Raw genomic sequence first — 12633 nt, 5'->3', positions numbered from 1 at the left:
GCATGTAAACAATCTACCATTGTGTTAACATTATTAACCCATTTTAATATTTGTAGAAAATGTTTTTCCAAATTTAGCTTTAATGCCTTTTACTTTTATTTATGATATTTTTGCATATACAAAATTTTTTATAATCTAACCTATTTCCTTTTTTCTCTTTAAAAAAAGTCTACTGTTGTATAATCAGATACATAATCTTTTATTTCTAGTTTTTAAAGTGATTTTCTTTTCTTCTCCCGTTAATCCATGGAATAACGTTCTGTTTTGAATGCTAAGTAACATAATTTTAGGCTGGAATGTGAATTAAAGATTGAACTTTTTTATTCCAAACAGTTAACTATTTTCCCCCAGCACCATTTATTGAATATTTTTTCCATTCCCCAGTGATCTGTGATGCCATCTTTATAATATATTAAATTTTTACTTTTTTGCTTCATTATGACCAGGGATTGAGGTTCAGCTTCTTCGTTGTAAATGTGTGTGAACACTTGAAAGGAAATGTTTTTTCTCTGTGGGATATAACTGATACAATCGGATTTACTCCAATCATTTGATTAAATTATTTGTTTTTATGCTTTTAGGCCCTTTGGGTTTTTCAAAAGGTTGCTTCTTATATGCATTTAATTTTGTTACAATAATCATTTAGATTTAATTCTATATTTAACTGATTTCATTGCTTATAACCAATAGCTTTAGCTTCTGACTTCTACGTCATTAAAAATCTTAGTTTTGACTATATATAAAACAATTGGAGAACATTTTTGAGTAATGTTTAAAAGAAAAAAGATACAGAGGTGTGGTGTATTTATTTTCTGAACTCTAGCCTATATAAAATGATACTCAGTTGCATTCACAAATGAATGGGAGGTTAGCTAGATATAAAATTCTTGAAGGAACAACCTTTTCCTTCATAAGTCTATATTTATTGGTCCATATACGAGTAGTTGTCTCATGAAACATTATTCGTTTTTATACAGTTTTCCACTTAACACCTTTTATCACAGTTATTTATGCATGTTTCATCTCCCCTGAGTGAGTAAATGAATGCCATTTGAATTCATACATTCTGCTTCATCACTAGCATTTTTTAAATAAAATATTGCAATATTTTAAAACTGTCCCATATCACCTGGGAAAAATCATTTTATTATGTTATAGTAAGAGAACTATACTAGATGATCTCTATGGTTCATTCCACTTTAGAAGTTTTACTGCCTATGATTCTGTGTGTGTGTGTGGTGTGTGTATAGTATTCAAGAAATTGCCCAACCCATTAAGTTGTTCAATTCTATTAGCTATTTATTTACTTATCTCCATAGTTACATTTATTATATAGCATTTGAAGAATTATTGCTATATAGTCTTACAATCATAGGAGAGGCATAGGTCTTATGTTCACTCTCAAACCTAATCCTTTAAAAAGAGCATGGCCCATAACAAGGAGTGGAGTGAAGAAGAAACATTTTCTGAAAAATATTTGCCAGCTAATATCCCTACACCTTTGTTGAAAGCCCAATCCATATATACATATTACTGCTTATTAAAGATTATGCTATTTAAGTCTTTATTTCCATTTGTATAAATTAGTATAAATGTAGGTTTTTTTAAAGACTTTTTTTTAAGAGCAGTTTTAAATTTACGTCATAATTTAGAGGAAGATACAGAGATTTCCCATATATCCCCTGTTGCAACACATGCATAGCCTCCCCCATTATCAACATCACTCACCAGAATAGTACATTTTTTACTAAGGATGATTCTGCGTTGACAGATCGTAATCACCCAATGTCCGTAGTTTACCTTAGGGTTCACTCGTGATGTTTTACATTCTATGGGTTTGGACAAATGTATAGTGACATATATCCATCATTACAATAACACACAGAGTATTTTCACTGCCCTAGGAATCCTCTGTGTTCTGCCTGTTCATCTCTCTCCTCCCCGACCCCTGGCAACCACTGATCTTTTTATTGTCTCCTTAGTTTTGCCTTTTCCAGTTGTATTGTTGGAATCATACAGTATGTAGCCATTTCAGATTGGCTTCTTTCACTTAGTAATATGCATTTAAGGTTTTTCCATGTCTTTTTTCTGGATGTTCCACAGTTAATTATCCATTCACCTACTGAAGGATATCTTGGTTGCTTTGGCAATTATGAATAAAGCTGCTATAAACATCCAATATGTGCAGGTTTAAATGTAGTTTTTATTTATTTTTTTATTTTTGTTGTTTTTTTTGACAGAAGTAGTCTTTTGTTATTGTGATAAAATATACATAACATAAAATTTATCATTTTAACCTTTTGTTAAGCTCACAGTTCAGTGGAATTAAGTATTTTCACATTGTTGTGCAACCATCCCCACCATCAATCCCCAGAAATTTTTCATCTTCCTAAACTGAAACCCTGTACCCATTAAACAATAACCCCTCATTCACCCTTTCCCCTTGGTCCTGGGAACCATCTTTCTACTTTTTGTCTCTATGAATTTGATTAATCTAGGTACCTCATAAAAGTGGAATCATACAATATTTTTCCTTTTGCATCTGGCTTATTTCACTTAGCATAATGTCTTCAAGGTTCATCGACATTGTGGCATGTGTCAGAATTTCATTAATTTTTAGGGCTGAATAAAATTCTATCATATGTGTATATCATGTTTTGTTTATCCGTTCATCCCTTGATGGACGTTTGGCTTATTTCCACCTTTTGGCTATTGTGAATAATGCTGCTATTAACAAGGATGTACAAATATCTGTTTACATCTCTGCTCTCACTTTTTTGGGGTGTATAACCAGGAGTGAAATTTCTGGATCATATGGTAATTCTAAACTAAGATTTTTGAGGAACCACCCTTAAATGTAGTTTTTAAAAATAAAAAAAGTGCTTGTTTGATTCTTCTCTATAAAGCTTGCTGTTCAAAGACATTATAAACATTAAAAGAATCTTTGTTATTTAAACTTTATCAAATATACCTTTGCTTTTGTCTATCTTTAAGCTTAATAGACTAACAAGTTATTTTTTTCCTATGGACTAATAAAAGCATTTTTACTAAAGAAGCTTTTCCTCCTTGACTAATTATATTAATTCAAACATTAATGAAGTAAAAATCAGATTATCAGCTACATACTAATTTTTAATTAATTTGAACATATGCACATCCTGCATATCCATTCCTGGCAACAACTCTTTTGGAGTTTTTGAATTCAAAATTAATTTTAAGGAATTAATGAAATAGTATAATTTGAAATGTTTATATAGTAAATATAGAGTTAAAAAAACAGTTGTTTTAAAATAACAGGAATAATACTTCTCTACAATAAAAAAGGGTCATGCAAGCATATTTGTTGACTATGTTTAGGTAATGAAAATAGAAGACGGATAATATAATAAAAGTATTTGATAGCGAGTAAACAACATTTGCTATGCATGATTTTAAATTATTTAATTGAAATACTTTATGAAGTGTTATTATTATAAAGGATAATATCCAAGAAAATAATTATACTTTGTTAAAGAGATCTCTTTTTAAAGTCTTTTCTACTTTTGAAATCAATATATTATCAATTGGTAGGAAGGACATAGAAACATTTTTGCTACAGGTAGGAGTACTATTCAAATGCATTAAGATATTAATGCAAACACACTAGCTTTGGAAATTTTAATTTCTTGTATTCTAGACGTGGCTGACAGATGTAAATGCTTGGGTGGCTAACAGGATGTTACAGTACATGAGACACAGCCTTTCTACACAGTAATAAATTAAATAAACACATTTTTTTCCTAGACTGTTTATAAATCATGCAAAATGAATCACTGAGTAAATGAGAATTCTCCAAGTTTTTAATAGCTGACGTTACTGTGATACCATCTCTGTGCACCAACTGAAATAGTAAACTTATTGAGAAATCATCAGTGAGCTATCTGTCTCTTAAGGCATGTTAGCACCTGCAGGAAATATTACAGCGAAATAAATCACTTAAGGCTTCCTAGGTTTATTGCCTGGCTCCAGCACCTACTATGTGACCTTGGGCTGTACCCTCAAGTTCACCATGTCTCCATTTTGTCATTGTAAAATGGGGATATTAATACTAACTTTCACATTCATAATAAGCATAAAATTGGTTAATACATGGAGAGCTTATGGTAAGTGTTGCACAAGACTATGTTGTTTTTTTTATTTGTTCCAAATGGCAATATTTTATTATACTCATCAAACATATCTTATGATGATGTATATTTCTCCAAATGGGGTATAAGTTGATTTACAAAATGGCAGATAAGTAGAAAAGACTATTTAAAAACACCTTTTAACAAAAAATTATTTCTTCCTGGACATTACCCTCTCCTGTGGTCCTTGATTCAGTAAAGAGGCATGTTCATGTCAAATCTGGATCTGGAACCCTAGTTCAGTTTTCACTGCCAAGACTTGGGGACCCTAGGGACTCTGGAGTTAGACCCAGATGCTCTGTAGTGTCTCCTAAGTGCACCTTGAGAGTTGGGGTCATCACTGGAGAAGTGCCAGCCCAAACTAAAATCTTATATATTAGATTTATATTCATATTTTAGACTTTTCATTTTGAGTAGATTTTTCCCAACCAGAGTTTGTGCAAGGAAGCTTTTTTGTGATGAGTGGATATTATGTCAAAAAAAACTATAACAGATCCTGCAATGTATAGTGGAAATCTTTTCTTTTTTCTAGACACCACTTAAAGGCATTTGGAAACTGCATAACTTTCTCATTGAAAATGCCTTCTGCATAATATTCTTTAATAGATTTCTTTATCTTTCAGGGTTGCAAGGTTTTTAAATGTGTGCATATATATTTTTTTCTCCCTGTAGAACTGGGTAGAGAGAGCTGAGAAACAAGCGCTTCTCTCCGATACACTTGACCTGTCAGAACTCTTTCACCCAGACACGTTTCTCAATGCTCTTCGCCAGGAAACTGCAAGGTGAATAAAATGAAATACTTTATTTGTTTGTCTAGGAGGGTAGTTATACTTTGCTTTATTTACTTCTGATCACATTCCCTTTGTTGTCAAGAAATAAATTTATTGTTGAATCCAGATAGTCGTATTATTTCCTAACACTTGACTTTTAATGTCAGTTAAAAGCATTGCTTTTAATTATGTGTTTTTTTAATTAGAATTGAAAAAGGTGAAATTTAACGTTTAAAATTTTGGTCATTTATTTATCTAGATCTGTTGTGTCCAATATAGTAGGCAGAAGTTAAATGGAACTATTTAAATTTAAATGAGTTAAAGTTAAATAAAATTTAAAATGTAATTTCTCAGTCACAGTGGCTACATATGAAGTGCTCAATAGCCACATGTGACTAGTGGCTACCATTTTGGACTGCATGAAAGCATTTTTATCTCACAGAAAATTCTGTTGAACAGTGTTGACTGGGCTTCTTGGTGGGGAACAGTATTTGATGGTTCATAAGACCAAGCTCTTTTTTATAATAAATTTGGATTATCATATCATATATAGTCTATAATTTTTAACAAGTTAGAATGTAATAAAAGAGACACTACCAAAAATATACGAGACAAAATTGTTGTTTAGTGTTTTGTGGAGACTTCAGTATGTAGTGCCTGCCTCACAATCATGTTATAAATATTATTATTTGGCTAATAAACATTGATTGAACACCCATCATGTGCCTGCATTTGAAGGTGATGGTCAAAATGGAGGGCATAAAAATAAAAAAGAAAGGCCCTATCCTCAAGGAACTTACACAACCTTGAAGAGGAGACTGACATAACCAGTTATCTTTAAAAACAGTGTGAAGTCTAGGGTATTTGTGCATAACTTAAGAGATCTGATTACTTGCATATTGTAAATATTTAAATTTTAAATAAATGAAAATATATCTATCTTCTATTACATTTCATATTCTAATTCCTGAGAATTATTTCTTTCTGAGATCTGATGCTTTGCTTTTACAGGGCACTGTGCTGTTCTGTGGATAGCCTTAAATTTGTAGCCTCATGGAAAGGTCGACTGCAAGAAGCAAAGCTGCAAATTAAGGTATTAGACTAATTTTAGATGTTTTTCTGAGTCTAAAAATTACATAATTACCAACTGTAGTGAAAAGAGTCTGAAACTCCAGTCTCAAAGTCACCTATCTTAAGAGTGTAAGATCAGCAGAGGTAGATTGTATTACCTATGTTAACAATCAAAAGTTAAGATTTGGTATGAAGCAACTTGTACAAGATACAACCTCTTCTAATGCAAAAAAGAATCTTAAGGATATAACATATTTGAAAATGTAACTTTTGGTAAAAAGTGATACAAATCTTGAAGTTCTGTTAAGTTAGCTATTCTAAAATTCAATTCAATAAATATTTACTGTACAATAACATATATATAAAATGTAGTGTATAAAAAATAGACCAAATCTTGTCCTCAAGGAGTTTACAATTTGTAAGTACATTAGTTCACTGTTAAAATCAAGCCATCTATGGTAAAAAAAAAATCAAACCATCTTTTGCAGTATACATTTTCCTAGCTAGCTTTCCTGTTAAAAATCCCTTACTTTTACAATAGTAGATGATAATAGATAATCATTGAAATGATAATGAGAAAACTAATTAAAAGGCTGTAATGGAAATCCTTCTCCCAAAAACTCCAAACTTCTTCCACATCAGTAGCATTCTCTACCATTCTTCTTTCTCATTTCCACACGTAGAATTGCCCTCGTAACATTTTTTCCACTGCTAATATAACACATTGCATGTTGTAGTATGATGATCTCTATACATCCATATTGTTCTGTCTTATGAGACTATAATGTCATTGAAGACAGAGACTGTCTTATCCATCTTCAGATCCCCAGAATCTAGTCCAGTGTATCACAATTCAGTTTTTTAAATAATTCAATTTTTTAAATAAATTAAATGTAAGGCTATAGGTCTTTAACTTAGTTAACCTTAGCTAACTAGCTTTTCAGAAGTCCTGTTTATATAGTTCTAGTTGCCATTCAACAATTTTTTTTTTATATCACTACTACTTTCTAACATACTATATAATTTATTTGTTGTGTTTATTGTTTGTTGTCTGTCCTACTCCACTGGAATTTAAGTCCCATGAGAGTAGTCTTTTTTTTCCAGTTTTGTTGTATCTCAGATACCTCAAATAATAGCTGGTACATAATAAGCGCTCAATGAAACCTTTGTTGAATTGTTGAGTTGAGGGCCTACAATAGGAGAGGCATTATAGTAGATGTTATTAGCATCAGATGTAGTGATGTAGTGTGTCATAAATTTGATTATTAACAATAATCTAGACTTTTCTCTTTGGGCTCTATAGACTGCTACAAAATTCTCCCTTGAAGCTGAAGTATTAGAAAGGTTCTCTTTCATTCCTTGGCATTTTATTCTAACTTTAGCCCCCAGCCCATGTGAAGAACTACCTTAGCTATTACTGGTGGTCATACACTGTTGTCCGGCTGTTAAGGAGAGGGAGGGGACACATGACGTATAATCCAGGAACCATGCACTTCACTTGGTTGTGTGATCCCTGGCAGCTGTGAACCACACACGTAATGTGTAGTATCATTATTCAGACATAGTGGTATAAAAAGCAAGGGAAACAAGTTTTATTCTGTGTCAAGTTTTGTTAATATTTTAAAACTATGTTGCCTGTTCTTACAAAATGGGAATAAAATTATCTACAATGAGAAAATCCCAATCTTATATGTTATGTTTTGTAGATGGAGAAAAAGAGCTGACGGTTAGTAAAACAAGATTTTAATCTTAGTTCTCCAAAAAAAGGCCATGCGACTTTTATTTATTTATTTATTTATTTTGAGGAAGATTAGTCCTGAGCTAATATCTGTTGCCAATCCTCCTCTTTTTTGCTGAGGAAGATTGGTGCTGGGCTAACATCAGTGCCCATCTTCCTCTAGTTTATATGGGACACCGCCACAGCATGGCTTGATAAGCCGTGCGTAGGTCCGCTCCCAGGATCCGAACCTGCAGACCCTGGGCTGCCAAAGCAGAGTACGTGAACTTAACTGCTACGCCACTGGGCTGGCCCCGCATGTGACTTTTTAAAGCAGTTAATGGAGTAATCTGAGCTTTTGTTGTCTCGTTTATCAATAGGTTTAATAACTTCCTTGACACGTTTATTACGAGCATCTCTGAAAACCTATGTGTGTATTTTTTATTATTTTTATTAACTCAATTTGGATTAGATTTTATTAGAAAATATTTATTTTTTAATTAGAAACAAAAGTATATTGTAGTATAAAGTTCTCTGCTTTTATCCAGTAGAGAAGAATTCTTTCATTTTTCATTTGGCATTCATAAAAGATATTTTGTTAAAAACTAAAATGTTTACAGGTAAATATATTTAACAACATTATTAGTTTAATATAATTATGTCATATACTTACAGCTTTAAGTAAAAAACCCAGGCCTACACAAGAGATTTAAAATTCAACAGAATTTTTCCTCTCTTTGGCTCCTCATTCATGTGAACTATAAAAGCACGTTTCCTGAATTTCTTACCTGCAGTTTCCAGAAATATTTATCAGATAAGAAGTCTTTGTAAGACCCTCACTGTTCACACTTGGCAAAATCAGTAGGTTAAATAATCTATTTAGTTCCTTTTAATCATATTTTTCAACAAAAGGATTATTTCAATAGGAGAACTTTGGATTTGAATTATATTTGAATTCCACTCACTCTAGAATTTAATTAGTTTTGAATTTTTCAATTTCTACCACCCTAGACTGAATTAAACCAGTGAAATGTTCAAGCAACGCTGCAGTTCCCCAAACCAATCAGTGTCTCAAACCCTGCAGACCTACATAAGAGAACATGTATGTATATTGATTTTTAGATCCTGAACGTGGACCTCTAAAATTTCCTCACTACCATTATTGATTTATTATTTGTTGAACAGCAGTTGTGAAACTTGGTACTGGAAAATCATAAATCAAGCTCCTGTTCAGTTTGCATGTTTGATCTTGCCCAAGGCTGCGAGAAGATTGCCCTGGCAAACTGGAGAGCTCTCGGCTCCCTCCTTCACTGCTGATGCCACCACGCACAGAAGGCAAAACCGCAGGTCTTCTCCCTTGGGCAAATCAGGCTTATCTACGACCTAGTAGAGTCATACAGCCACTTACGCTTGCCAGGTGACTTCAGCTGCTTCATGCCAGGCTAGAGTCTGCCCATATAGCAAGCGGTTATTATACTATTCATATTTCAGTTCCCTTCCTCATAGAGCCTATCAGGAAATAGAAGTGAAAAGAGTGAAGAAATTAGACATTTAGACATTTGAGGTTTCATAAGGAGAATGTGCTCATGAGAATTGTGAGTTAGGGAGCTTTAGACACATCCTCCCCGAACGTGTGTGAGCTGCCAGTTGTAGCTCATCAGCCCAGCAGTGGAGTATCTACCAAAAAAAACAAACAAACCAACAAAAAAAAACCCCTAAACCATTCAGATTAAGACATAGGTTTCTGATAGTTTTCCTTTTTAAAAACTGAGCACTTAATGTGAATATGCTTATATAGTCATTATCAAGTAGAGATTGTTTTAGAAACATGGGAGAACTATAAGTGGCTGGTAATATAGTTTTCTCTAAATGTAGATCTCTAAAATGATTCATTATATGCAAATTAATATGATATAAAACCAGTTCAACAAAAATGTTTTTTCTTAATTTAAGTGACTGCAGCAACCAGAGGTTTTAAATCTGTTTGATATCCTCATAGTATTAACAGCTTTGAATATCTTATTATATTTCTACCAGTTTAAAGGATTTTTAATTCTTAGTTGACTGTACTGTTTAATAGCTTTTGCCAATTTAATGCTATCTTCTTATGCTCCCCAAATATAGCAGGAGGGTAAGAACTGGCTACCATTTCTTCTTTTGGAAGTCTCTCTTCTGTGAAACTTTTTGACTTTGATACTGTATGAAAAACATCAATGTGCTGGGATTATCCACTTAATTCCATCAACTGATCTAGTCCTTCTCCAGCTTTCAAAAACTGCTAAGAAACTTCTTCATATTTCTGTCTGGAATATAACTTTTCCTAGCATGCTTTCCTTTCCTCAGCCTTTATCAAGCCACACATGTAATTTTGTATTTTCCAGTAGTTACATTAAAAAAAGTAAAAGAAACAGATGAAATTAATTTTAATATTATATTTTATTTAACCTAATATATTCAAAATATTGTTTAAACATGTAATAAATATTTTTAAATTATAAATGTTATATTTTAATTCCTTTTCCTTTAAAAAAGTCCTTGAAATCCAGCATATCTTCCATGTTGACAACACATCTCAATCCACACTAGCAACATTTCAAGTGCTCAGTAGCCACATGTGGCTGGTGGCTACCATATTGGACAGTAGCTCTACACAGAGAAGGTAATTCCCTACAGAAAATTTAAATATCCTCTGGTCTTCAAGGCTTTTTAAAATCATTTTTAATATTTTCTCTTATTAAACATTTCAATCAAATACAGAAGGAGAGAAAATAGTATAATAAATCTGCATATTCAAAGGTTTCAAGATTTAGAGACATTCCTTCTTTTTCTCCTTCTTACTGTCTTTGCTAAAGTGAATTCCAGGCATCATTTTATTTTACTCCTCCATTTCTCAAAAAAAAAAAATCAATATTTTCTTTAAAAAACACAATGTTTTATCACACATTCAAAAATTAACAATAATTCCTGGCATCATTTACAGTCCATAAGAATATTTACCAGTATGTCTCAAAAAGAACTCTTTTCCAGTAGTTTGTGTTTGGTTGTTATGTGCCTATGTCATTTGATATCTAGATCAGGCTTCTCTTTTTATTTCATCTCACTGTTTGTTACAGAATCAGGGTCACTTCTATAAAATGATCTACATTCTGTATTTATCTGTTGCTTCCTTGTGTCATTATATAACTTTTGTTCCTCTGTCCCTTATTTCTTATAAAATGGAAGTTAGTTCCAGGGGCCTGATTCACATTTTTTATTTATTAATTTTTTTTTTTTTTGGCAAAAATACTTCATAGGCAGCACTGTGTGCTTCATTTTGCATTACATGATGAGGCACACAGTGTGTGATGCTAAGATTGATTCATGTGTATATGTTGTGACAGCCCTCGTTCCTTCATGACAATTTCCCATTAGTCTTCCATTTAATGGTTTTAACCATTGATGATCATTGCCTGACTAATAAGAGGTTGCAAAACTAATTTTTCTAAATCTGTTATTCCTTCCACATTTATTAGCTGGAATTCTGCAAAGAAACCTCATCAACTAGATCTCTGTGATTATGTGGATACCATGGAATACGTGTTATATAGAAAAGAAAGGATAAATGCTTATTTTTTTTTTCATTTAAATGGGATATTCGTATATGGTTTTGATACACTATTTCCCGCAGTGTCCAATGACATTTCTTCTTTGTTTTTAAGTATCAGTGTGAGCTTCTTATATATTTAATGTGTTTCAGTAAATTGCATTTAATATTCTTTTTCATGTGCAGTTATCCCTAGTCTTTGGCTTATGTGTAGAGCCTCTTCATGTTAACCTATATCTTTTTTTGGTAATCTTTATAGCGAAGTATAACATCATACAATAAACTGAAAAAATCTTGAGTGCAAGTTTATAAATTTTTTGAAAAGTAAACAGACCTATTAAACCATTGTACAGATTAATTTTAGTATTTTAGGTCAATTTTTTTCTGAGAACTTCTTTTTATAATTAAATGGACCTAACATATTCAGTACAAACTTTATTTTTCTTTCATTATGAGATATATTTAAGATATTTTTCCAGATATTTGTCTATCCATTTTTCCTTCCTCATTTTATATATTATATTATATCATATTACATTATTGTATTATATAATGTACTTTGATTTTAAACAGTTGAGATTTCTGAAGAATGCCCAAGGAGGTCATGATTCATCCCCTCTGCTACAAATGTGTAATAATGATAGATAAAATATAAAAGAGGAAACCACCATCATAGTCTGGCTTCAAATATAAGATAAATATTTCATTGCATCAGAAACAGGACATAAAATAAAATTGTGACTAATAAAATTGTGAAAATATAGATCTAATGAGCTCCAAGTTCAGAAGTAGGAAGCAATGATCAGAACTGTGGCCCAGCAGTGTAAAAGGAATTAGTAGTGCTGTATGTGAGATGGGGACTGAAACAAGGCTCATTGCTCAAATCCAGGACTGGGGTTAGGCTCTATAGTTTCCCAATACAAGGAGACTCAGTAAAGCTGTTGCAGAATCACTGGTTGGGTCTGTGGCATTTTAGAAAGCTCTAGGCTTAAGGAAGCTGAAAGACAAAGACATAGCCTTAACATTAGATGCTGAACCACACTACCCACCAGATCAATTGCTAGATCTACAGTATCACCAATATCACCAGAACAGAACTCCCAAACTAGCATTATAAATCTTATAGCTATGCAGTTATGGAAAGATCATTACAGAGGTATATGGGAGAAAAATAAAAGACCCCTCAAGATGAACCTAGAAACCAAAAGCCAAAATAAATGGGGAAAAATAAATCTAATCCTGGAAAAGAAAACTAGCAAAATCATCAGGTGAAATATCTAATCATTTAGTTTGTTATTAATTTTTTGGAAAAATCTGACAAAAATG

The 12633-nt window shown here is 32.2% G+C and overlaps 1 protein-coding gene across 1 annotated transcript in view; it reads left to right on the top strand.

Annotated features, from left to right (window-relative positions):
* Window positions 1–12633, top strand: part of DYNC2H1 (dynein cytoplasmic 2 heavy chain 1) — a 292655-nt gene that overhangs the window by 264293 nt on the left and 15729 nt on the right. Inside the window, exons 86-87 of the mRNA XM_058545326.1 lie at window positions 4839–4948; window positions 5948–6029. Coding sequence (XP_058401309.1) covers window positions 4839–4948; window positions 5948–6029 — 192 coding nt within the window. The remainder of the gene's footprint in view (window positions 1–4838; window positions 4949–5947; window positions 6030–12633) is intronic.

The sequence above is a fragment of the Diceros bicornis genome, chromosome 7, assembly GCF_020826845.1.
Source record: "Diceros bicornis minor isolate mBicDic1 chromosome 7, mDicBic1.mat.cur, whole genome shotgun sequence".
Taxonomy (NCBI): domain Eukaryota; kingdom Metazoa; phylum Chordata; class Mammalia; order Perissodactyla; family Rhinocerotidae; genus Diceros; species Diceros bicornis.
This window is presented reverse-complemented; position numbering and strand designations above follow the sequence as displayed.